The sequence below is a fragment of the Camelina sativa genome, chromosome 13, assembly GCF_030686135.1.
Source record: "Camelina sativa cultivar CO46 ecotype springtype chromosome 13, ASM3068613v1".
NCBI classification, from domain to species: domain Eukaryota; kingdom Viridiplantae; phylum Streptophyta; class Magnoliopsida; order Brassicales; family Brassicaceae; genus Camelina; species Camelina sativa.
In genome coordinates this window covers 22,775,885-22,802,404 of record NC_141892.1, presented here as the reverse complement: position 1 = coordinate 22,802,404, position 26,520 = coordinate 22,775,885, and the positions used below count along the sequence as shown (strand labels likewise).

At 34.1% G+C, this 26,520-nt stretch overlaps 3 protein-coding genes, 1 non-coding gene and 2 pseudogenes across 5 annotated transcripts; 3 read left to right on the top strand and 3 right to left on the bottom strand.

Annotated features, from left to right (window-relative positions):
* The first annotated feature begins 3,966 nt into the window (after positions 1-3,966).
* Positions 3,967-5,925, top strand: LOC147929872 (uncharacterized protein At4g22758-like; annotated as a pseudogene). Its single transcript, XR_015577705.1, has 4 exons — positions 3,967-4,033; positions 4,889-5,004; positions 5,225-5,429; positions 5,549-5,925. The product of XR_015577705.1 is annotated as an uncharacterized protein At4g22758-like (transcript).
* Positions 5,926-6,827: 902 nt separating this feature from the next.
* LOC104737222 (protein cornichon homolog 5-like) lies at positions 6,828-7,963 on the top strand. Its single transcript, XM_087482648.1, has 4 exons — positions 6,828-7,089; positions 7,232-7,413; positions 7,532-7,654; positions 7,731-7,963. Exons 1-4 carry the CDS (start codon positions 7,018-7,020, stop codon positions 7,759-7,761), a joined length of 408 nt encoding a protein of 135 aa, XP_087338774.1. The 5' UTR covers positions 6,828-7,017; the 3' UTR covers positions 7,762-7,963.
* A 4,439-nt stretch (positions 7,964-12,402) lies between these two features.
* LOC104737221 (AT-hook motif nuclear-localized protein 1) lies at positions 12,403-14,845 on the bottom strand. Its single transcript, XM_010457340.3, has 5 exons — positions 13,844-14,845; positions 13,415-13,482; positions 13,191-13,322; positions 12,945-13,106; positions 12,403-12,854 (listed from the first exon to the last, which is right to left on the bottom strand). Exons 1-5 carry the CDS (start codon positions 14,328-14,330, stop codon positions 12,621-12,623), a joined length of 1,083 nt encoding a protein of 360 aa, XP_010455642.1. The 5' UTR covers positions 14,331-14,845; the 3' UTR covers positions 12,403-12,620.
* A 3,339-nt stretch (positions 14,846-18,184) lies between these two features.
* On the bottom strand, positions 18,185-21,516 carry LOC104737220 (uncharacterized). Its single transcript, XM_010457339.3, has 5 exons — positions 20,889-21,516; positions 19,929-20,081; positions 19,694-19,830; positions 19,367-19,594; positions 18,185-18,889 (listed from the first exon to the last, which is right to left on the bottom strand). Exons 1-5 carry the CDS (start codon positions 21,304-21,306, stop codon positions 18,377-18,379), a joined length of 1,449 nt encoding a protein of 482 aa, XP_010455641.1. The 5' UTR covers positions 21,307-21,516; the 3' UTR covers positions 18,185-18,376.
* TRNAA-AGC (transfer RNA alanine (anticodon AGC)) lies at positions 20,103-20,175 on the top strand. Its single transcript has one exon. It is a non-coding gene; the product is annotated as a tRNA-Ala (tRNA).
* A 4,290-nt stretch (positions 21,517-25,806) lies between the features above and the next one.
* LOC104737219 (short-chain dehydrogenase/reductase 1 pseudogene) lies at positions 25,807-26,265 on the bottom strand (annotated as a pseudogene).
* Positions 26,266-26,520: the final 255 nt, after the last annotated feature.

Genomic DNA, 26,520 nt, shown 5'->3' with positions numbered 1-26,520 from the left:
AAATAAAATCTTAATGTCAGAGGTAATCAAGCTTACATTTTGTAACAATGAGTACCTACAAGAAAATCTCTCTTTCGTACCTCATAGTTCAACAAGGTTGAGATTTTAGTGAAACTCACAAAAACAATTTATCACATATATCAATATTCAAAAAAAAAGTGCAATATGTTATAAAATTAAGAATATGTACTCAGCAATAATGACATAATAGTTTTGTTAAATGACCATAAATATGATTATTAGAAATGCTCATAATAACTATTAGCATACTTTATCTACCAATGAGACGCTTAATTAATGTCAAATTAAAAAGAAATTAATTCTTAATACTCAACATGAATTTTTTTTAGGTTTTAATGATGTTCAAACGAAATGTTTAATTTATTTATCTAATAGTCTTGAAAGAGTTAATAACATTTATTTACTTTATAAACTCCTTAGAATACCATTAGCAACCCCCATGTTGTAAAATCTGGTATTTGATATGATGGTACTGACCATTCAATACCTAATCAGTTATTTGAATTGTACAACTTGAACTTAAATGGCACAGTAATCTGCTATTTTAATTCTCTATTGCAATGACAATGACACAATGTCTTGCAACTTCTACTTTACCTTAACCAAACCAATAAAATACTAAATTATACAATTAGAAACTCCAAAACAACTACATAAAATTTTAATGTCAAAGGTAATCTAGCTTACATTTTGTAACAAGGAGTACCGTCAAGAAAATCTCTCTTCCATACCTTATAGTTCAACAAGGTTGAGATTTTAGTGGAACTCACAAAAACAATTTATCACCTATATCAATATTCAAAAAATACTATGCAATATGTTATAAAATTAACAATATTTACTCAGCAATAAAGACAATAATAACATAATATTTTTGTTAAATGGTCATAACTTTGATTATTATAAATGCTCGGAATAACTATTAGCATACTATATGTACCAATGAGACACTTAATTAATGTCAAGTTAAAAAGAAATTAATTCTTAATACTCAATTTTTTTAGGTTTCATTGATGTTCAACAACGAAATGTTTAATTTATTTAATTTTAACCAAAATAATTTTTTTTTTGGAGAACAAGATATAACAAAAAGTTTTTTGAAAAACAATGTTTGTCAAGATATGTAATAGATTTTTTTATATATGTGTGGTTTACCTTTATACATTTTACCTTAAGATAAAAAAATGTTTTAGATTTTATATAATAATTTAGCTAGTGGGACATGAATGTATGATCTGAAATATATGATAAAAATAAAATTAAGTCTAGAGTTTGCCATTTAATTTGTATTATTAAAAGCTTATATCTCATTTAAAATATACAGTAAAACCTCTATAAATTAATACTCTATAAATTAATAAACATTACAAATTAATAAATTTTGTCAGTCCCAAGTCAGGCTAGTGTAAAAAATAACAAAATTCGATAAGATAATAAGATAATAATTTTTCTGAAATTCCCATGTAAAATATGGTCCCGATAATATCATAAATTAATAATCATGTAAATTTACATATATATATATATAATGTATGTAAAGAAAAAAATATATAATGTATGTTTCTCCTAAAGCTTATATCTACAAAACAACTGTTATGTTGTATTTTTAAAGTATAATGATATAAAGTATTTTGTAACATGTCATAAATATAGCAACATTTTTTTAAAGTTTTCAATTTTTAGATATCCATCATTTCATTTTGATAGTTTGATTGACTATTAAAATACAACAATCTATATTATTATTCATAAATTTAATTTTATGTATGTCATGTGTATAAGTGAATTTGTCTATTGTATTTGTAATTTATTGTCAATAAAGTTTTCTAAATATTACAAATTCAATTCCAATATCATAAAATTTTGAATATCCGAAATTTTTGTTAAAGTTGTCTCAATTCATAATTTTTAAAAGTTAAACTATTAAAAATATATCTATAAATTAATAATTATTAATTTATAGATAAATTAATATCACTATAAATTAATAAAATGTCTTGGTTCCAACATTATTAATTTATAGAGGTTTTATTGTACAATCAATTCATTTGGAGGAATTATATCGTTTATTTTTTCTTGGTTACAACTAAATTTTTTGGATGTGAATTCGACGTATGTTGTGATTTCCAAACTCTACAAGATACACGTGTGGTTAGATCATCCAAGACCATAAAGATATCCATTTGACATGGGATTTATCTTCAATTTAAACATGTCTCTTCCACTTGAAAGACAGAAACAAAAGCAATGTTATGTACTATACAAAAATTTGGATTTACGGCTTTATATTAGTTTGTTTTGAATGAGATTGTGAAATCCACATTTACAAGATCCAATCATTGATATTCAATCATTAAAACCTATAAAGACTATCTCGCAAAAGTCTACAGGTTGCTGGTTCGAGAAACGGCGCTTGGAAGGGGACCATATAAAATGTTCTGATTCCTGGCATGAGGGGATGTAAAAAAAAAACTTAAAAAATCTGTATATCGATTTGGTTTAATATCAATTTTTCATATTTTTTTTATAAGAGAAACTGCATTACAACCTAAATTATGGTATTTGTAGATTAAAGAAATACAATGTTTAAAAATAAAAATGATAGAAATAGACATATTTTAATCATATTTTTGTCTATATTTATAAGATGTGGTTGCGTTTAAATATGGTGGTCAAGTAGTGTTTACAAAAAGCATAATTAGTTATTGTAATCCAATGGTTCAAAAATAATTAAATACTGGAAGACCATATCAAATCTTCGCAATGCATTTAAATTATAATATATGTGTATATATATATATATACACACACACTGAAATATATATGAACAAAATCAAACATCTATAAAAGTACTTACTAAAACATAAATATAAAATACAATCATTTGTGGAGAAAAAAAACAAGAGAGAAAAAGAAAATGTACAAAAAAATTTTAAAAGAACAAAAATCTACATTAAAATTACAAAATACACTATTGGTAAATTAAAAACATAAATTATTGAATGTTGTAAAACACTTGTGGACTCCATAGACCGGCCCGCTCACAGTCCGTTAGGACATGGCCATTCGGCCATTTACTGTCCGCACATGTACGGCCCATCGGCCATAGCTTTACGGCCCATGGCCATTGCTTTACGGCCCATGGCCTATCTTATGTATTCGATTGCTTTATGGGCTTTAGCCCTTGTACTCCTATATATATATGTAACATCGATTATTAATGAATAAGACTAAGAGATTTCACTTCCTAAATTCTCTAGTTTACAACACGTTATCAGCACGACCCAATCAGTCCATGTATATTCATAAAGAAGTTTGCAAACAAAGGATTTGTGATAATAGCAGTTTACGTGTATGATTTAAACATCCTCGGTACCTCTGGGGAAATCGCCCAAACTGTAGAATACCTCAAGAAAGAATTTGAGATGAAAGACCTAGGCAAAACAAAATTCTGTTTGGGATTGCAGCTTGAGTACGTAAATAATGGGATCCTTGTGCATCAAAAGGCATATACAGAAAAAGTACTCAAGAGATTTAATATGGAGCAAGCTCACCCATTGACTAGCCCAATGGTTGTGAGAAGCTTAGACTTGGATAAAGATCCATTTGCTCCTAAGAAGGCCAATGAAGAAATTCTTGGACCTGAAGTGCCTTACCTCAGTGCTATAGGAGCGTTAATGTTCCTGGCTAGTCATACTAGGCCGGACATATGCTTTGCCGTGAACCTCCTAGCAAGATATAGTTCTTGTCCAACTATACGGCACTGGAATGGTATTAAACACGTACTACGGTACCTGCGAGGGACGGTTGATTTTGGTTTATTTTATACTAACCATAACCGAGACTGTCTAGTTGGTTTTGCTGATGCAGGTTACCTATCCGATCCACACAACGGTAAGTCACAAACAGGTTATGTGTTTACGCACGGCGATCTCTTGGCGTTCAATGAAGCAGACTCTTGTGGCCACATCGTCAAATCACGCGGAGATCCTAGCCATCCATGAAGCCAGTCGTGAGTGTGTTTGGTTGCGGTCCATGACTCAGCATATACGGACGGATAGCGGCTTAGAAGACAGCAAGGGAGCAACCGTCATCTACGAGGACAATACGGCTTGCATCGCCCAGCTCAAGGAAGGATACATCAAGGGAGATCGGACGAAGCACATACTGCCGAAGTTCTTCTTCACACATGAACTACAAAAGGCCGGAGAAGTTCAAGTGGTGCAAGTACAGTCCTGCGACAACTCAGCCGATCTCTTCACCAAAGCATTGCCGACATCGACGTTCAGGAAGCTCACGCACAAAATTGGGATGCGGAGACTTCAGGACTTGGAGTGATGTTTGGATCAGGGGGAGCAATGTGTGCTGTACTCTTTTTCCTTCACCAAGGTTTTGTCCCATTGGGTTTTCCTGGTAAGGTTTTAATGAGGCAGCATCCCCTAAGCACATTGCAGCGATCCCATCCAACATGGTACGGTCATCTCGTCCAAGGGGGAGTGTTGTAAAACACTTGTGAACTCCATAGACCGGCCCGCTCACAGTCCGTTAGGACATGGCCATTCGGCCATTTACTGTCCGCACATGTACGGCCCATCGGCCATAGCTTTACGGCCCATGGCCATTGCTTTACGGCCCATGGCCTATCTTATGTATTCGATTGCTTTATGGGCTTTAGCCCTTGTACTCCTATATATATATGTAACATCGATTATTAATGAATAAGACTAAGAGATTTCACTTCCTAAATTCTCTAGTTTACAACATTGAAAGTATTTTTAAAAGCACATAAAATAAATTCTTAATTTCCAAGCCAACAAACAAAACATCCTTTTACTTCTGCTTCCTCCGTACTCTTCCCAAAGCTAAGAAGAATCCGAGCAGATCGTTTACCTCTATAAGGTCCGTTCGGAGGTTTTCGCTTGAGCTCCGTCGTTGTCTGGATTCTCTTCGCCGGTTTCTTCATCTTCTTCTCCGATTAATCAGGTTAATTATTTACACTAGATCGTTTCCGTAGAAGTATTGATAATTTAGTCCTTCATGTCTCAAAGTTTCTAAGATTGTACCCAAACATTTAAAAATGTTACAAATTAACCCAGTCGAGACAGTCCAATTCGACCAACTTTTGTCTTGTAACTCTAATGCATAGCAGTTTGAGTGTGATTGTGAATTGTAATGGTTGTGTTTGTCTTATTCCAAAATCCAGGTTTACAAGAGAGAACCAGCTAAAGTTATGATCAGTGTATCAGTAGAAGGAAGTCCCGGACCGGTAAGGACTTTGGTTAAACTGAGTTGCAAATTGCAATGTCGAAGAAGTGATCAAGATGGTTGTCGAGAAGTACGGTAAAGAAGGACGAAGCTCGATAGAGATCTTACCTTTGAACTGCATCAGTCCCATTTCAGTATCCAATGTAAGACTGCATATCTAAGAACCAAACAATATATCTTCAAAGTATTTGAACTATTGAGATCAAGTTGTGGAACAGAACAAACATTAACACAAAGTTTTGGATTATTACTAACCCTGTAGGTTTGGAGAAAACCGAAGTAATTGGTAGAATAGGTAGTAGAAGTTTCTACATGAGAAAGAGGGAACCGGAGAATCGGATTACGGTGAGAAGGAGTCTTCCGTCTTCATCAAATTTAATCGAATTTTTCATCGCACAAAAGATGGGGAGAATCGTGAGGAGGACAAGGAAGATATGGAACATCTTGGTATGTTCTCAATGAACTACAAAACCGTAGTAGTTGTTTCATAGATATGTTTTAATAGAGCAGCACATAATATTTACTTGTGCACATAATACAATTGGCTCACGTCTTTGTATAAATTTTTCTTGTATAACATAGACTTTATGTATATTTATATATTTGTCAATGTACTCTACTACGATTCGAGTTTCTTCATTTTTATATGAAATACGAATTGTAACAGAATGGTTTCATTTTTTATATTCTCTGCTACTGCTATGAGTCTTTTGTACCCTGATAGGCTGATACTAACTGACTAGAGAGCATTTTTGGTTAACACCCAGTTTTGGTTCTGGCTCTGGTTTTTGGTTTAGGTTTGGTATATGAGAAACACAACTGATTAAGTTGTAATAATCCTTTTGGTTTCGGTTCTAATTGATTTCGTTTGGTTCATTTCAATTTTGTTCCGGTTTAATGTCCACTTTGACTTAATTGGCTGATTGCAATCGAGCATATTCAGTTTAGTCTTTTAGTTTTCTTTAAAGAGTTTTGGTCAAGTATACACATATTGTATTTTTTTTTTTTTTTTGTCAACTTATAGCATTAATTTATTTCAATGGAGAACATTACAAAAGTCACATTAAGGAAACGGATATGCTTTTTAATAAAGGATATTCTTATTTCATACTCTTATAAATGTTTAAAGAAGCCATGGTCGGTTGACTCAGTTCATGTAGGCCACCACTCAAATAAATTCAAGCTAATAAAGTCAGAAATATATACATTCTAATATAAAATCAAATGTGGAAAAAAAAACCCAAAAATATCATGGTTATTTCAAATTTATATTATGAATATAAGAACTTAAGAAGTAGGTTATAGATGAAAAATATCAATACGTATATATATATATGAAGAACGTAATTAATAGGCACGATCAAAATAAGATTTGGTTACTTGCAAGTTGCATACAAAAAGGATTTGATTGTATGTTTAAAAGAAAGAAACAAAAATATATTTTTTTCAACCCAAAGCCAATTCCCAAATGTCAAACTTCCAAATATGCCATATTTCTCAATTTGCATAGGAATAAATAAGTAGGTTTATCCAACCAGATCCAGTGGGATTATATATAATTTTTATAAATTTAATTCCGTATATAATCTCTGTAAAAATATCAGATTATATCTCTATAATTCCTAAAGCTTTGACCAAATTACAACAAACACCGTCCGTATCTCGACGTTAGAAAGACAAGGCGGAGACGACGGAGATTCAACGTTGCAACACGGCGGAAGACGACGAAGGATGGGTGATCTACTCGATTGGATTATCTCCTTTTTATTCCTCGTAACCCTTCTCATCATCGTTATTTACCAGGTTTGATTTATTAATTCGTAGTTTATACTAAAGTAAAATATTTAGTTTATGGTAATTTTTATAGAAGATTGGATCAGTTCATCAAAAAATAAAAGTTGTCATTATTTCATCTAAATATAAGTTGCAATGGTATTTGATGCAGCTGACATGTTTGGCGGATCTAGAGTTCGATCGTAAAAACCCTTACGATTCATCAGCCAGTATAAACCGGTTATTTCTACCGGAATTTGGTTTGCAAGGACTTTTGTGCTTATACTATGTCTTAACCGGACATTGGTTCATGACAGTTTTGTCTCTTCCTCACCTTTTCTACAACATTAAACTGTAAGTAAATTTTTTTACTCAATCATCATCATGTCGTACTCGAAACTAACCTGGTACTCGGTTCACGTAATCCGGTTTAATTTGATGATGTTTTCTCTTTGTTTATTTCCGGTTAAAGGTACGTGAAAAGGGAACATTTGGCAGACGTGACAGAGATATACAATACGAATAAATGGGAGCAAAAGAAACGAGTTTACAAGATTGCTCATATCGCTCTATCCATTTTTATCACATCCTTTTGGTACATTTCTTTATCTTCAATCACTATTAATCGATATGTTTACGAAAACAAAATCATAATTGTTACTTGTTTTTAGGTTGATACACTCGGCATTGGGAGACATCTAAGGTTGGAGAAATCACCGGACTTCACCAATTTTGTTTGCCATGACAAATCATTATGTAGCTCTTCATTTTTTTTTTTAATGAATTTTGTTGTTCTTTTTTTTTTTTTCCTTTTGGTATACCTCTTCGGTTCGTTACACAAATAGTAACGACGATTACACATGATATAATTTATGAATTTAAAATGTATCTTCATTGTGGGAAATTCTTGATCCTTACATTGCAAGGTTCTAGGCTGTAAGGTTTCTTGTGTCTCTTGAAAGATGAAACTAGCGAAGCTTGATGTGTTGTACTATAGACGTAAGTCAAGAGAATCTGTTCTGGCTTTGAATGCTTTGATTGGATTAGAGATAGTGAGTATATCTATTGGGGCCTCGAAAGCTGATCTGGTTCCTGAGCCACCCTAAACAGTTCAAAGAAACATGTTATTGAATTACCAAGCGTCGGTAGCTCAACTGGTAAAGACTCTTTCGCAAAAATCTAGAGATCGCCGGTTCGAGAGGCGGCGCTTGGGAGGGAACCATATAAAATATTTTGGTTCCTCGCCTGAGGGGATGTACTGGCCAAGGGCCCGAAACCTCTGAGTAATTCAAAAAAAAAACATGTTATTGAATTGGCGAACTTTATTTATAGGAACTCAGTTCATGCTCATGAGGTTACTACTATATCTTTATGGATTATGTGGTTGTCTCTATGTTCTAATTACAGAGACATGAAACTAAGCAACAACCTTCTTCAAACCAATTATTCCGGCAAGATTAGTGTTTCTTGGACTGAGATGATTTTCAGTAAGGTTACGCAAAACTAGGTGATGTTTTGGTTTACCACAGGAAGCTATGAAACTGTTCTGCAAGATGCTTGAAACACACATAGTATTTTTTTTTTTGAAGCTTAAATTAAATCGTGTGATATTTTGGGTTTTATACTCGGACATGAAACTCAAAAAAGGTTACGGGCTAGTTTATGTTGATGCTAAGTCACAACAATGTTAATAATACGGGGATTTGGGTTAAGATCGGAGCTAGTCTTTTTTTTTATTAACGTTGAGATGTGAAGTAAGTAAGAGTTTACAGAGAGAGTGTTATACTCGACGTTATAGATCCGTCGAGCCGAAGACTTTGCGTACAAGACGAAAGAAACGACAAAATGCTAAACGCAAATAATACCATTTAGTTATTTGCTTTTTTCTCTTTCATTGTCCATTTTCAGATCTCGTGTCTAATAGTGACCTCAGGTATTTATAGTGAGTCGTTGACCTGAAACTCCTTACGGGGCAGAGCCCATATCCAACAGTTTAGAGTCTTGTGACATGTTTCGGACTTTTCATTTGTTGGAACTACACTTTTGACAACATGGCTTTAGCCAACTTTCCGGTGACTTTTCTAGTGACGTCCGTCATCGGAATGACTGGTTTAAGGACTCTTTGGATTCCTTGTAATGAGCACTATAACATAGTGTAGTTACTTGTCAAAATCGAAGTAATAATGAATGAGCAATTAATCTCCAAAGTGGTTAGCTTGAAAGCTTATAACTACAAATATTTGCATTTGTTCCACGTTGGAAGATTGGAAAGTTTTTCCACTAATATATGTAGTGATACACTTATTATGGGAAGAGGATATTACGTTGCATGGACCGGAATTGGTTTAATATTTTGGAGTAAATTTATTTGCAACTTATATTACATTTCATGTTACGTATGTTGCTTATAATATTCAAAATTTTATTTGCAAAGTCAAATCGAGTTTGTTGTGTTTAAAAACAAACAAAGTCGAAGTCTTATCAACTCAAACGGAAGAATAAGTCGATACGGAGATCTCGCCAACGTGTGAGACTTGATCGCATCTTCACCTCTCCTCAACTTCCCGAGATATCAGCCCACGAGCCCAGATTTTGTGGATAGCATCTCGTCCTCCTCTCCATATAAAAACAGAGCTCTCTCGTTCATTATTTGCACGCTTGCTAAGGAGAAAACACTCTCAAACAAAGATCCAACTCTCTCTCACTCATCTTTCTCTCACTACAAGAAAACGTAAGTGTCATCATCAAAAGTGTATCGTTTGCGCCAACGTTCGTTTGAGTCCGAAATCAAGTGTTGTGATTCGGTCTCGTTTCAGTTGTATCTTGGGGTCCATGTACTCATTAAACCGTCACACTGCGGGAGCTACTTTGGGTTAAGGAAAGAGATCGTATCTCGCCTCCGATCTGCTTCTACTCCTTTCTATTATCGTTTTACATAGGTGTTATAATCGTTATCTCATATTTGGATTTTCTCGGTCCTACAGTCTTAACCCAAAGTAAAGATTTGTTTTCTACATATAGTTTAAAACGGATCTTACAACGCGAACAGTTGATAAACGTATTGTAAGCGATGTTTGAACGTTTTATGTGAAGGCCTTCGGGTGTGTTTCGCAAAAACGCTTCAAGATTCTCGAGATTTCAAAACAGTTTCCATGAAAGCCATATGGTAGTTTCGTGAAACAGTCTTTTCGAGCAATCAAAAATTGTTTTTTCTACAATAGCTTTAGTGTAGACGTTGTATACGTACTATAAAGCTATCTACAGAAAATTTTAATTTTAGCAAATTAAATTATTTAATAACTTAAAATTATCTAATTGCTAATTTTTAATAATTATATTTGTTCAAAATATTGACATATTTTTGTCTTTTACGAACAGATGACTAACGGTGTTGAAAACAACAACAACAACGGAGGTGCTGAGGAACTTCGTGAGTCGACAACCCGACCCGGGAATGGTCCACCACCTGCTCCTCTCCTTCCGACCGAGTTGAAACCGAGCATCCCGAGCTCTGCAGTGACGCCCAACAAGTTTGATGGAACAAACTTTGATTCGTGGCAACAAAAGATGCACTTCTTCTTGTGTCTTCTTGTGTACACTCAACCTGCAGAAGTTTCTCACCGAGGATGCTCCGACACTGCCTGTTGATAACAACGACGTGCATGCGTTGGCAAGTTTTGATGCATGGCATCACTCGGACTATTTGTGCAAAAATGCCATCCTTGTTCACATGGAGGAAAAGCTGTTCAAGGTGTTTAACAAAGCACTAACCTCCAAGGTTCTCTGGAATCTTCTAGAAACCAAGTACAAAGTCTATGCTCTGGGAAACACGCCACAAGGGAGTTTCTCAACTACAATATGGTGGATTCTAGGCCCATAATGGACCAGGTACATGAGCTTCAAGTGCTGGCACATCAAATAGCTGATGAAGGGATGAACATATGTGAAACATTCATAGTGAATTGCTTCATCGAGAAGCTACCTCCAAGTTGGAGCGACTTCAAGCACTATCTTGATCACAAGCAGAAGCCATTCACCTTGCTCAACCTAATCTCAAGGCTGCAAAACCAATCAACTGAACGTGACAATGTTGTGTCCGTCATTGATGAGAATGCAAATATGGCTGAGTATAAGAGAAAAGGGAAAGCTAAGTTTGTCTACGGCAACAGAGGAGCTTCACCAAAAAAAGTTCTTCCAGGCAAGACGGCACCTCAGTCCTCCATGTTCTTCAAGAAGAAGGCGGGCTAAGAAGTTTGTTGGAAAGTGCAGCCATTGTGGCAAGAAAGGTCACAAAACCGCTGAATGTCGCAGCAAAGACAATGGTAAAAATCAAGCCAATTTGACTGAAGAAGAGTTGTGTCGTCACCAAAGCAAATGTGGTAATGAACAATGAAAACCCAAGGGAGTGGTGGTACGACACTGGAGCCACTACCCACATCTACATTCACTGAGACATGTTCAACACTTATCAGAAATCCAAGTCTAGTGAGAATTTGATGATGGGCAATATGTCTCACTCCAAGACCACCTTTCCGGTGCCAACGATATTGGAGTGAGACACATTGCCCATCATCAGATTCTCACCGGATTTCTGATAAGTGTTGAACATGTTTCTGTGAATGCATATGTGGGTAGTTAGGGGCGGATCCAACAAATCTTTTGAAGGGGTGCAAAAAAAACTCAAAAGTGTTTAGGTGGGGATTTGAAGCCTTGAACTCACATAATATGTGATGCATTATTGACCACCAGGCTACTTTACACCAATAATAATTATGTATAAACTTAAGTTTTTATATTTTTATATGGTGCATTTGCACCCCCTCTAATGAACGTGGGTCTGCCCTTGTGGGTAGTGGCTTCAGTGTCGTACCACTACTCCCTTGGGTTTTCATTGTTCATCACCACATTTGCCTCAGTGATGACCGCACACAAGTCTTCTTCAGTCAAATTGGCTTGATTTTTACCTTTGTCTTTTCTGCGACATTCAGCGGTTTTATGATCTTTCTTGCCACAGTGGCTGCACTTTCCAGCAAACTTCTTAGCCCCACCTTGCTTCTTCAAGAACGTGGAGGACTGAGGTGCCGTCTTGAAACAGCCTTTTTTGGTGAGGTTATGTATATGACCCAACATGGCATCGAGTTGGAAATTGTGTCAAGTAACACGCTCCGATCGACCTTTACATGAAAAAAATTTAACTATATTGAAGAAATTCATATTGTTTAACATTAAGATTAAAGCAATCTTGGTTTTATCTACCTCTTCTTTAGAGAGAAAGATATTACCAAATCGAACAGCCGGGTAACTTTGAACCGATACATGTGTTTCCTATTTTGATACAATAACTTGCAAAACCAGAAACCATTACCGGTTTTAACAAAAATATAATTAAACAAACAAGATGGTTCAGTCCGATTTAAATGATGGAAATCCTACATGAAAACAATGGGACCAATATAAGACCCTAAACCCTAAAACACTACCATTATACTAAACCCCTAATGTGGAAAAACCAACCGAAATGAACTTGATGAACCGAAAATACAGAGGAAGATTGAAATCTTTCAAGTTAAATTGACGTTAATATCGGAAGACTTGTTTCTTGGATCAGGTGCTAAAGAAGTCTGCCATGTATTATTATTGGTAGGAAGAGAAGACACTGAATGGATTGTCCGGTGATCAGCTGCACTAGAGATAGGAACCGCAGCGGTAGGACTCGACAACATGAAATCGTGTTTGCTCTTCTTCGGTTTCTGATCTTGCTGGTCCGTGCCAGCCAAAAAACTTCCAACAACCACCTAATGTATTCAACAAGCACACAGAATTAAATTTATTTCTCGGTTATAGAAACTTACGTCTTTTTGGACAAGCAAATATCCTAAAAGTACCTGAACCGGACTCGCGGCTACTAATAAACCGGCTACGCCACCGCCGACTACACGGCCATCGGGACTTGCTAACGATACGCTCATTCCTCCAATTCTACTCCGAGTTCCGCCTGAGTCATTAGGCATGAATGAGCCGGACAACGATAATATCTCAAACCGACCCTGAAAAATTAACACTATAAATCATCAAAATTTATCTTAAATTATCAAACTATAAATTTGATTGATGAGATTGAAATCACATACTTCGTATGTCAATGTGCCACCAGAGGAATCAGGCTGACGAAGTGTAACACTTGAAATAACACCGTTTGCTGATAAAACGCATATGGCACGAGGTCCTTGTTGCGAAAATGAGATTATCTTCATTGTCACATCCTAATTATTCCAAAACACATCATCGAAACTCATATAACTAAGATAAAACAACAAAGGGCCGGATCTAAGAAAAATAGTTTGGATGAACTTACCTCGCCAGTGTTAACTGTGATTATATGAGGTGTGAAATTACCGCCGACGGAGCAAGGTACCCATTCACCTAAACAAACATGAATTAACGTAATAAAATTGTCACTAATTTGACCTTACTGTTGCATTTAAGAAGCGACAACCAACAACATGACATATATATGTAGATACTTGTAACTTTAGCACACATCCATAACTATAGACAAATTAAACATAGATACAAAACATAGAAGAGATCTAATTTATAAGTTAGAGACCCCACTTATAATAAAAGTATGCATGAAAATGAAATCCCAAAAACCCCCATTTTTTTATTTTTTTTTGTGAATACTCAATAGAATCAGATTGGTCTACGAAACAAGATTCCGACAAGAAAAAGAAAAAAATCTCTTTTGAAAAAAAAAACAGAGAGAAGAAGACATATTAGATACCTAAATTCTCAACTTGGTGATGATGATACTTTGGTCTGTTAAAAGAGTTGGTTGGTTTCACTTTACTACGTTTCTCGGAGGCGGAGAAGTCGATGACGTGTGAACCCGGCGGCGGAAGATGCGACGGCGCCGGAGCTGATGAAATCGGCTTAGGAGATAACGCAACAACAGTCCCGTCAGGTCCGTACTTTCTTGGCCGTCCACGCTTCTTCTTAATTGGTCCACCGGAGATACCTTCCATCGCCGTCGTCATCGTCGTAGTTGCCGTAGATATTTGCGTCGGAGGAGGAGCTGTGTGATTAGACGACGGTTGTGCTGGAGGGGGAGGAGGAGTGACGGAGGGGCCGGGGGGAGATTGGTTTGAGCTTTCTGATCTTGAAGCTACGTGAAAATCTGACGGTGCGTCAGATCTAACCACCGTAACACCGCTGCCGTTACCGACGGTTGTTCTAACAGCTTCTCCGGTAGACTCCATATCTAAAGCCATTAGCTTCTTTTTTCTTGTTTTTGGTTATTTTTCCTTTATTTTCTTCTAACTTTTTTTCAAGAAAACATGTAAGATTTTGGGTTTTTTGATTAAAGATAAACAAAGATGATTAAGGATAAAGAAATATAATTAAGATCTAGAACAAGAAAATTAAACTGAAAATATAAGAAATATATTGCTAAGAACAGAGGTTGGAAAATTAGGAAGGAAAATAGGAAAATGTTGGAGAAGAAAGTGAGGGAAATTAGATTTATTTATGCTATGTCATTTTAGATTGAATAAATAAAATGTGATAATCTATTTTTTGATTTTAGAATCTTGACATTAAATAATGGTATTTTATAATGTTTTTATATTTTATGATTTGTTTTTCATGCCTTCAGCTAATTTCCATCGTAACTTTTTGTTTTTCCATGTCTGTCCATTTTTACTTTAATATTAAATATAAAATAATGTGAAAAGGAAATGTGTAATAGCGTGTTACTGTAATATACTAAACTCACAATGAAATTATTTATTAACTTCTTTTAGTAGGAATATATAGATATTCGTGTTTTTTAGCTGGAATCCGATGGGAAAGAATTAATAAATAAAAATAATAATTAAATAAGAAAATAGTATAGTAGACAAAAATTAAAGTTCATTTATTTATTAAAAAAAAATTGTGAATGACAATGGTCTGCGTGTATATTGGTTTCTCTTAAAATAATAATATACAATTTTTCTTGCCATGGGTTTTATTTTATTTTTAAATACTCAAATTTTTCCAACCCAAAAATACTTTTCCTTAATTAATAATCGGGCTTTGGAGTAAAGGACAAGTAAAACTAGGCTGCTAAAATGATGAATAAATAAATTATACTAGAAATAACTTAAATTTATTTAACATCTAACAATTAAAGAAGGCCAAAGGCAAGAATGACAATAACATGGGGCCAGCAAAAAACGTATCAAATCGCATAACTATATATATTTTTGTCATAGTTTTCCTCAAAAAATATACTATAAAGTTAGTAATTAAAAGTTCCAACTTCTAATCTTCTCCCCCACTTATCAATTTGTTTCATTATTCCATGGAAAATTTTTGGAGCCCAATTCTTTCACTTGATCAATATTAACATGACAAACGTGATCGATGATGATAGGGTTAAATGCATGAAGTTTTCAATCATCTAACGAGTCAAGACATGTTACTGTATAGGTCAACTTTATTTAGGACGAACATAATTCTCCTAATACGTTCACTTTTACTTACACTGAGACCACATGATCATTCTAAATAGGATAGGATTAGAGATGCCCTAATATAGTTTTTGGTAATAATTTTATGCATGACACCAATGTCAAAATAAGTGGATGTTTAAAGTAAACTAAAATAAAATATTTTGTTATGTTTAGTTCCTGATGGTTAGTAATTACTATTTACTTACTCCTATTTTATACTGTTTCGTGTATTTGTGGGAATCCGAAGGTCATTTTTAACTTTTACTTTAATTTTATATTTGCAAAGCTTTTTAAAATATTGAATATTGTTATGTGTTTGCTTTACATTCGTTTCTTTCCTTTTACATTTCCCAAAGTCTTCGTCACAATTATAGCTACCCAACTAATTTATGCCCATTTTAAAATAGTAAAAGAATTCTAATAATTAATATCATTATTTTATTGAAGTAAAATTGTATAGTTTGAGTTTTTGATTTGTAAACAGAATAAAATCTTTCAAGGAGATAAACAACGACAGTGGAAAATTTTGAATTAAAAGATTCAGATTGTCGAACGTTGTTGTTACAGTCACTTAAAATATTAGCAGACATAAATTGTTTATTCTGAAAAACATATTTACAAATTTCTGGATTATATACAACGTAGACCTATTTAATCCTGTTTTAGCTATTCTTCACTTTCTCTATGTGTTATGGATTTTTTTTTTTTTAAAGTAAACATAATGCAAAGTGCATTTGTTTTCTTTTATTCTATTAAATAATTAAATTACAGGAAATGAAAGCAATCATGAATCGTAAACTATTTAAATACAAATTTATTTTGGGACCACGAAGCATCGAGTCATTGACCAATAGAAATGCACATCTAATTCGAAAAAAAAAACAAAAAAAAAAAGAGAGAAGAAGATTAATTAAATAACCTGGAGTTTTAGATAAGAACGAACCATTTATTAATCGTCTAATGTTTTCTTTATATATTTTTCAAACGTTTAAACTTAATCTTTCTGTAAAATTAAATATTATAGTGATGTGCTCGATGTGCATTTCCTCCACGACTTTATTTTATTTTATTCTCTTTTTAATGGAGATAGAGTAAAATATTGATTTCACATGGCTTTTTTATTTGGAATTTTACATTTATAATTGTGGTCGGCATTTCTGACCTAACTTGGTTTCATTATACAGCTCACTGCAAAACATATAATATTTATAATTTAAAAGCTATATATTTTAAAACAACAATAATTATTTATCAAATATTTATTATATATAGTATACACCACTTGATTTAAAACTTTGACCGAACCCAACAAGAAGTTTACATTATTAAGTAACTTTTTTTTTTAGTTACTTTCATTTTTCTCTAACTTTGTCAACAACTCTTTTTTTTTTTTTGTTAAATCTACTCATATATTTTTTTTCCTCTTTTGACGTTTGTATTTGTTTTCAGTTTTATCAAAAGTATGTCAAAGAAATACAACATTTTCTATATATTTTACAGTGATATGTAAACCCATTATTTTGTGCGTGTGAATGGTAGTCACACCAAGAAAAGGAAAATATAACGTAATTATAGTGTATTTATTAATATTAGGTGGTGGTGCTGATATTGCATGTTCATTTCTGGTGAAACTGGATTGGTTACAACTTACAAGTAATCAATATTATAGCTTAATTTTTTTTTTATTAAAGAAACTTATCATGGCAAATTGACAATATGTATTTGCAATACCCCATCATGTGAACCTTTTATACAAAATAATAAAATTATCGGCGTGCTTTTAAGAAAGATAAATAATTTGTTGACACTTCCATATTCCAATTACAAGAGTTAAATATCCCTTGTAATATTTTATTACTTTTTACCTTTAATTTGTTTTTTTCCTAATTAATCATGTCATTCACAACCTTCATAGGTAAGTACACCACCCTTGATTCATCTTAAAGCAATATATTATACTATTATCACAAATCGTTGACGTTGATTTACACATATACGCCTGACATTTGTTAAAAACCCTCTAAATTGCAAACCTTTTGATACATGAGCCCACTGTCGTAGATAGTCATTGAGAGCCCATCTAAACTAAGTCAATTTTACGATAAAAAAGAACCTCAAACTTCTCCACTAATCCAAAACATTTTAATTTGTATTATGGTTTTGTCGAAAACACCAACGTTTTATTAATGTGTTAAACATGAGTTTGCTTTGTCTATCATATAAGAAACTTGACACGATAATTTGGAATTTGTCGAGCGATAATTCTGAAACACTCGTCATAATTCAATCTTTCTTTCACCCGATTCTAGTTATTGGGTTAGACACCTAGCCTGCGTCGATTAAGTCATGACTTACGATTGTTTCCATGCGCGGCTAGTTGGAACACTCAAGGAGATGAACTAAGGTTTGCTGTTTGTATTGCCACCAACGGAGGTTATGATGGTCGAATATATATATTAATGATTTAAATGTGAGTGAAGATGGTTTAAGTTATGACAAGGGCGATTATGCAATATATCCTTTCTCTTCTACTAAATATAGGGTTCAGTTACAAATAAATATAGGGCTTTTCATATGTTATAGTTGACTCTGAAACATGAGATTTATTTAAGTTAAATTAAGTTATGCAGTTACGAAAAAACTTCCATTAAAACATAAACAAAGATCAATGGTGAAAAATACATACTAAAACATCTAATGTAATTAGCTAACCTTAGTTCATCTCTCCTTGAGTTATTCCAATTATTTACATGCACGTATCAAAATATATCCCACAAGTCATAACTCCAACCCAAATATAACAGCGCACACAAATTTCATCATCACAAAGACTCGTTTGTAAAAGGGATTTCTTGGAACTTAAACGAAGCATTGCCCGCATTTTCACGTTCAAATCTAAACACATCATCATCGGACAATGGCATCACCTGTCTGTCACCAACTTGTCGCGGTGGTATAACCTCACTAAGCCGCGGAAACTCGGTGGAATCGAGCATTTCGCTACTAAACAGCAAGTGATTCCCACCACTGCTACTCCTGGGAGGCGAGGAGAAATCTGCTGTGGCAGAGGTGTCCCAGAGAAAGACGTGGAGGCCTATGGGGACTTTTGCGTGACGGTGCAGTGACAGTTTCTGGCTGAGCGAAACTGTGTCGTAGCAGCGAATTGCTCCTGTGGATGAGACCATCCAAGGCAATACCTTCTGGTTACCCACACGGGAAACCACTAGACGACGTGATGCCTTGGCTGCTTCTCTGTACAATGAGCTTAGACCTGATCTTGCAGCTGGTGCATTATCGTCTTCGTGGTCCGTCACTGATGAAACGTATATGAAACCCTGTCCAAGAAATGTTTCAATTCAAATATTAAAATGTAATTTTTTTTCCTATTTCATTTTTTATTTGAAAAGCTCCTGCCAATTAAAATGAAGTTACAAAATGTGTCTTAATGTACAAATGAATATATCTTTGGTTTGTAGGATATTTTTGTAGTTGATTATGATTTCATAAAAATTGATGTATTCAACTTAATTTTTTGTTTCATAAAGTTTAGTGTTTTGCTAAATTATATGTAAAATTCCACCTTCATAAAACGATAACTTTTCCAGGTGTAAACAAAATCTGATGTGTGTGAAAACATCTTAATTAAAGTCATAACTCTATAAAGAGGAAGAACATGATTTTGTTTGGTAGTTTTGTCTGAACGGGTGGTAGTAAAAAGTCCCGAATATTACCAAAAATAAAATAAAAGCCATGATTTGAATTTTAGTCCCTAGTGATGCAACAAATTCAGTAAAGATTTTTTTTTTTTGTACCTCTTCAGTGCGGCTAATGGAGAAGCCAAGTTTGGTATCGTCATCTTTGAGTTTGATTTCGAGTGGGAACTCAACACCAAGAGGAGCAAACCAAAGCCTAACCGCTCTCACCACACCAATATCAACTCCATGATAATCCTCGAAACCATAGAGACTCGCGTTTGCAAGATTCGACAAATCCGCAAGTGACGTCGTATTAACCGTTGCCGACGCTGTTTCTCCTGATATCTTTTTTTTTTCCATATAAAACACAATGCAATCAACATTATCATATCAATCTCTCTACATATAAACAAGGTTACAAAAAAAAAAACCAAAATCTCTAACCTTTGTGAGCAAAGATTCAGTCTGAATATTCATAAAGACAATAGGAACACCATTAGCTTGTGAACAACTTAACCAAGCATTAGCACGAGCAAGTGTGTCTTCCAAGTCGTTGTACCGAGAACCTGATCTACCATAAGCTATAGTTTCGGAAAAAATCGTCAAAACATTATTCACATATAGAGATTTATAAAAATGAATGTGTGACTAACAAGTAAGAACAATGTCTATATATTACCAGAAGCTTTGGGAAGAAAAAGAATGGAGAGGAAATTGCTAGAACCAGAGATTGGTAAAGCTTCTTGCATTCTTCTTTCCCATGGATATGATACATAACCATCTTGAAGCTTTGCTCTCACCAATGCTTCCACCATCCTTGATCCTCTTGACTCTGCACATTGTTTATCAAATTGGGGATGTAGCTCAGATGGTAGAGCGCTCGCTTAGCATGCGAGAGGTACGGGGATCGATACCCCGCATCTCCATATTTTTTACTTTCAATTATTTATATCAGAAAAGAAAAAAATCAGCTAAAAGATTCTTGTTAATATTAAAAAATTAGAAAATAGTAAGATTCTTCTCTGTTAATTGGTCTAAAGAAGTTTTTTTTATAATAAGATAACCAAATATTCTTTGTTGTTAAAGTTTGAGCGACGAAACAGTCTTAGTTTATAATTAATCCTTAAATAACAACATTCCACTTTCAATAATTTTTATAAAATAATGAAACAAATCATGTAAAAGAATTTAAATATTAAAAAATAAGATATAGTAACATTCTTGGTTTAAAGACTTCTAAAATAAATATTCTTTGTTGTTAAAGTTAACAACGAAACAGTCTTAGTTTATAACTAATCATCAAATAATAACTCTAAATAAATGAAATAGATTCAATGTTTTGCAAGACACACAAACATGCTCCTTCTATGTCAAAAACATCATTTTATTATGAAAATTTAAAACATAAAACTTACTTTGTTTTATCTTGATCGACGACAAATTCGTATAATTTAAGCTTAATTCAAAAAGAAAAAAAAAATCGTACGTACTAATAAAAACAACAATAATTAGATTCACCAACTGAGAAACACGACATGAGTTAAAAGGAAATGGTCAACACGTAAGCCACGAAAAGTCAACCAAAGTACAAAAAACAAAACAAAGAGAAGATATTTTAACAAAACCGAGTTAAACTCACCTTGCAAACCGAGACAATCCGACTCAGTCCGATCCGAAAACCCAACGGTATAATTCGGGTCATCAATGGATCTAAGCATGTACTGTTTCTTCCCGGCAGAGTCATTAGGAACAATACAAGCAGAGAGATCGGAGAACTCATCGGAGCCACGGCGAACTCTCACAACTATGGAAGTTTCTTTATTCCTAAAAGAATTGTGTAGAACCTTCTGAAGCCAAGCTTTGCCTCCTTTAAACGGAGCTTTGAATATAGCCGAACCGGGTCCTGAACCGATCCGGATCTCTTCCACTATGTCTCCGGTTTGAAGCATATCGCCGCTCCATTCTTCGCTTTTGGAGCTTCCTTTAAGACAGTCTATGGAGAGGACCACGGTGTTTCCGGGTCGGGTCGTCGATTCGGGTTGGTGGCTACGATCCATAGAGAAAAGAGGAGCTAGAGAGAGAGAGAGTTTGGTGAAAAATTTATGAGTTCTGATTTCTAAAATTGTGGAAATGATCCTGTAACACGGAATCTTCGAGAGAGAGAGAGAGAGTATAGATGTATATAAAAGTCGTACTTGGCTATGATTTTGTTCGTGCTACTAGATATATTAGGATAATTTTAAATCTTAAACAACGCCACTTGTCATGGAACTAAAAGCTTTTAGAATTTTGATTTGGTTTTAAATAATTCATTGTTAATCATATAAGACTTCTTACTAGTGATTTTTTTTATGAAAAAGTAATAAATATTTGTATAAATAATGAGAGCATCACATAATTTGATAAAAAAACAAACTTCCTAAACCACCATTTAAAATGAAACAAAGTGGGGAACCAAAATATTTGTTGATAATTATTTAGAATTGAAATTTATTCAAAACTATGTAATTCAGAGTTATATAAACTATAATGTATTATATATTCATATATATATTTGATATTTTTTGGTTAACTTATTTTATTCGATGTTGAATTGATTAATAAGGTCAATTTTTTAAAAATGACTTATTTTCACTTATGTTAAATTAATTTTCTTTTCCATCTACTTATTTTTTTTTTAAAAGTACATATGTTTTCACTAATTAAATTTATAAGAGAGTTGATTTTTTTGAATTATTGACCTTTGTTTTGATCATTGATGTATAATTCTTGTTTTTGCTATATATTCGTACATATATTCAAAATTTTCGGTTAACTTATTTCATTCAATGTTGATTTGACTAATAAGATCAGTTTTAAAACAACTACTTACTTTTCACTAATGTTAAATTAATTTTCTTTTCTATCTATCATTTTAAAATAATCTACATATGTTTTCAGTAATTAAATTTATAACATAAGATGATTTTTTTGAATTATTGACCCTTGTGTTTGTTCATCGATGTATAATTGTTTGTTCATCGACTTCATGGAAATTTAGTAATTTACTATATGATAAAACTTTTCATATCAATGATAATTATTTATCAGCTTCTTTAGATATGCCGACTCTACTAGTATAAAATATATACTTTTCATTGTTTATTAGCCCCTTCTTTAGTAGACACATATAAAGAAAATCACCCTAACCAAAAAGTATTATTATATGGAAAGTATTGGAAAGACGTTCTATTTCCCCGTCGGAATTACTATATCTTACCGAATGTTCTTGGAATTTTGACCTTCTAATAGAACCTCTTCCAATTTATCTACTCCTTCTATTTTTCCCCGAATTCATACTTCTATGTCTATTTCCCCATCCGCCTGGGTTTACACGGTTTTGTTAGTAAACCCGATAGAAACCCATCTTAAACCGGTATGAAAGCAATTTATAACCGGGTAACATTTAGAACCCGACCCGACTACTTCTTCTTCTCTTTTAAAACGAAAACCCCCAAATTCTTACTCCACTAAGAACCCTAAAAATCTAAATTGAAAAGATCCAAATTTCTGTCTCTTTCTCTCAAAATCATGAGTAATATTTCTGGGTCTTCGAGCAGGTCGACAAATGTCCGCGAAAGAGGAAGAGTTGTTGGTGTACCTAAGAGATGTTGGTGTGGAGAAGCAATTGTGGCCAAAATATCAAAATCCGACCATAACCCAAATCGACGATACTTTCGTTGTGTGTATGCAACTGGAAATAAGGTAATACGAAGTAGAACTTATTATTTGGCTTATGAATATTGATAAGGTTCTAAACGATAACCAAATGTAATGTCCATGGTGTAGCTTATGAATGACAATCACGTTTTCAAGTGGATCGATGAGGCTTTGTTGGATGAGGTGGAGACAATGAAAGAGTTCATATCAGAGACAATGAAAGTTGAGAAGAAGATGCAAATGGAGCTGCAAATGGAGCTTGAGAAGAAGATGGAAATGGAGCTTGAGAAAGAGATATTTGAGAGGATTGAAGATGTAAAAGCTGAATTTAAATTCAGGATGAATAGGATGATAATTGTTTTAGTATTAGGTTGTATGATCATCTTTGGTCTAGTTAAGCTAATATGATGGCATTGTATGTTGTTTTCTATGTTGGTTTTGTATGAGACAAAATGTTTTTAAGAGATGATGTTATCTTGTTTCAAAATACATTCATGTTCAAAAGGGAAGAGTACATCCGACCATAGTTAATAATAAGGTTCAAAAGATTGGACTTGACCATACTAAGACAGAACAAGATATGTTCTGAAACAGGTCATAAAACCAAAAAAAAAACAGTCCTACTTATGCTAATCCTCCATCCCACATTACTTCTCTTGAGTGAGACAACCTTGAGAACATTCCACTTGAGTTCCACCCTACAAATTTAATCAAATATAAACCATAATTTAATAAAACAAAGAATCATTGTTGTATCACAAATGAATCGATTTAGAAAGAAAACTAACATGTGTTGTATTCTTCTTATTCTTCTTCTTCTGGTGGTACCTACAATTATGATCAACTGCACCACAAATCCCACAATGCATGATTCTTTTCTTTTGCTTTGGTTGCTTCTTGGTAGGTGACTCATTAAGAATCCATGGGTGTTCGTGTACTTCGTAATCCTCCACATCGACTCATTATGAAGAGACGCAACATAAACTTTCCATTGACATTTTCCCTTAGCACCAACACACCTAAACCCGATTCTATCTCTATCGTACCTGTATTGCTTTAGATTACAGCCTGTTGCCATTGCATAGTCAGTCACACACTCCTTAAACGCGATTCCGTTGTAGAAACTCTGCCCTTTATACATTACACCATCGCCACGAACAATCGGTGTTCCCCCACAAGAAGCACCACCACGACCATTACCCTCAGCCTCGTCGTCACTTTCTGGGTACACATTATGACGAATCGATTCCTTCGTTTCTGTAAAATCTGTCGCAAGCTTATCGATGTGAAATTCATCTCGATCCTCAGCTTCCTCGTCGAACTCCACTCCAATAGGTGGATTAACAACAAGGACTAACGCCATCCCAAGAGCCAAGAGCAAGAGAGAAAAAAACGATTTGAAGAAAGAAAAATCGATTTACGGATCTAGGGTTCGTCGAGAGAGAAAGGGAAAAAACGATTTGGGGATTTTTGGGTTTTTTGATTTTTAGGTTTGATTAGGTTAAGTGATCTAATCGGGTTGTAATCGGGTCGTCAATTGGTTAAAAATGGTTTAATTGGGTTAATAAAACTTGTCCGTCGGTTAACTAAAACAGTAAACCGTGTTAATCCATGTCGATGGGGAAATAGATGAGAAGGTTAATTTAATTGGGGAAATCGACATAGAAGTATGAATTCGGGGGGAAATAAAAGGAGTAGATAAGTTGGAAGGGGTTCTATTAGGAGGTCAAAGTTCCAGGGACATTCGGTACGATATGGTAGTTCCGAGGGGGAAATAGGACGTCTTTCCGAAAGTATCTATATAACTATAGTTAATGTAACTCAATTTTCCATTTTTATCAAAAAGTATTATTATATGAAAAGTATCTATATAACTTTAGTTACAAAATCATACAAACTGATTCATACAAACTGTAAGCCCATTGAAGCGAAGTCCATTATATTGTCAACCTTATATATTTGCCGCGTTGGTATCTCATCATGCATCTCTCCAGTCTAGAACATGAACAGAGGGTAATTACGGGCATCCTAAGCCAAAGTTTTGTCATTGTCTAACTATTTTTTTTGGCCTAAACAAGCTCTTTTCCTGCAACTATTAGTTTCCTCACTCAGTTTGGTTTTCAAGCAGCTTCCGCTCTTTTTCACCCCCAGTGGGTACGTGGAGGAGACTCCCCTTGATTCTTAACTAGGTTGGAGGCCAAAGACGAGGACTCTTCCAAAGCCCTAGTTGAGCCTACCTTGGTGAGTGAAGAAACAATCGATTCTAATCTTTCGAATTATGCTGTTTCTGGATGAAAACTAAAACATTGTAGACTAAAACATCATCCGGTATGTTGGACTTAGACATGTCAGAGAGCCAACTTTATACTAGTTGTGGAACTTGTTTGTTGGTCCTCTATTGAAGATTATCAAACTTTTCTTCTTTTTAAGAAGTTGAGTATCTTGAAAACGTATATTTGTTATGGAACCCAGTTTGTGGTCTGAAATTAAGATTGTTTTATGAGACTTTTATCTGTGTTTAAGAAGTTTGATCACTACGCTATTTTAGAATCGATTTGTTCAATGTGAGAGTGCGTGTTTAAATGCGTGTCATCATCCTTTTTTTTAGTGGCCTTTAAATGCGTGTTTGTGTTTTTGGGTTCAGAGTCGGTCTTAGAGTATCTCCATCAAAGCATCTTAGTAAAATATCTTAATACAGATTTTATCCTTAATTTTGAAAAAAGTAAAATTAAGAACTTCTTAAGAAACTTTAATATTTTATAGGTCCATTGAAGGTTATTAAATTTGAGGTTCTTAAAAATATTTTTCTTTGTAATTGTTATTATGGTATTTTGTTATAATTTATAAGACTTATATACTTTTAAAAACTGAAAAATATTGCATTCAATAAAAGTTTAAGTTTAAACAAACATGGCATAAAGCCAGTTTAAACAAACATGACAAAAATTGGAGACATTGGCGCGATCATAGAAGAGACCAGATGGGTCTCCATTAGGGACCAAAGCCAGTTTCACTGGACTCGCTGCACCTTGTTCAACGCTTAAAATCCCAGTGTTGAAATTGATATCTGTCTTTACGAAACCAGGACAAACACTGTTGATGATCATTGATTTGTTTCGCTTAGCCAACACTCGTGTCAATGCCATCACCGCAGCTTTTGATAGTATGTACCCAGACATTACTGTTGGCCAACCTTTGTCTTGTAATGAGCCTTGTCTGTAATCCTTGAGATACTCATCCATCACTTCATCTATTTTCTCTTCTGTTAGATTCTAAGCATCACTCAGCACTCCTTTTGCCCACTCATTTGACACATTCTGTAGTAAAAACATATATACAAAACTCACTCCTAATATATCTACTCTTGAATCAACATGCCTCTGCCTATTTATATAAGTTTATAGAAGATATGGTACCTCTAACTTTCCCATGGTAGAAGCGATGGTGACGATTCTTGGGGAAGCAGAAGACTGAAGCAGAGGAATCATAGTTTGTAGTAACACACTCCTCGACAATCTCATATGTATCGCTCATTATCTTGGAAATATCAGTAGGAAGGAAATCAAAGTGTA

What these genes read in the sequence shown, in the direction of transcription:
- LOC104737221 (XM_010457340.3), bottom strand. Translation starts at nt 14,330, where the DNA reads ATGGCTTTAGATATGGAGTCTACCGGAGAAGCTGTTAGAACAACCGTC. An exon ending in GTGGCACATTGACATACGAA is followed by an intron (nt 13,107 to 13,190) that starts GTATGTGATTTC and finishes TTAATTTTTCAG; the next exon opens with GGTCGGTTTGAGATATTATC. An exon ending in TAGCCGCGAGTCCGGTTCAG is followed by an intron (nt 12,855 to 12,944) that starts GTACTTTTAGGA and finishes TGAATACATTAG; the next exon opens with GTGGTTGTTGGAAGTTTTTT.
- LOC104737222 (XM_087482648.1), top strand. Translation starts at nt 7,018, where the DNA reads ATGGGTGATCTACTCGATTGGATTATCTCCTTTTTATTCCTCGTAACC. An exon ending in TCATCATCGTTATTTACCAG is followed by an intron (nt 7,090 to 7,231) that starts GTTTGATTTATT and finishes TATTTGATGCAG; the next exon opens with CTGACATGTTTGGCGGATCT. An exon ending in CTTTTCTACAACATTAAACT is followed by an intron (nt 7,414 to 7,531) that starts GTAAGTAAATTT and finishes TTCCGGTTAAAG; the next exon opens with GTACGTGAAAAGGGAACATT.
- LOC104737220 (XM_010457339.3), bottom strand. Translation starts at nt 21,306, where the DNA reads ATGGATCGTAGCCACCAACCCGAATCGACGACCCGACCCGGAAACACC. An exon ending in GGATTGTCTCGGTTTGCAAG is followed by an intron (nt 20,082 to 20,888) that starts GTGAGTTTAACT and finishes AACAATGTGCAG; the next exon opens with AGTCAAGAGGATCAAGGATG. An exon ending in TTTTCTTCCCAAAGCTTCTG is followed by an intron (nt 19,831 to 19,928) that starts GTAATATATAGA and finishes CCGAAACTATAG; the next exon opens with CTTATGGTAGATCAGGTTCT.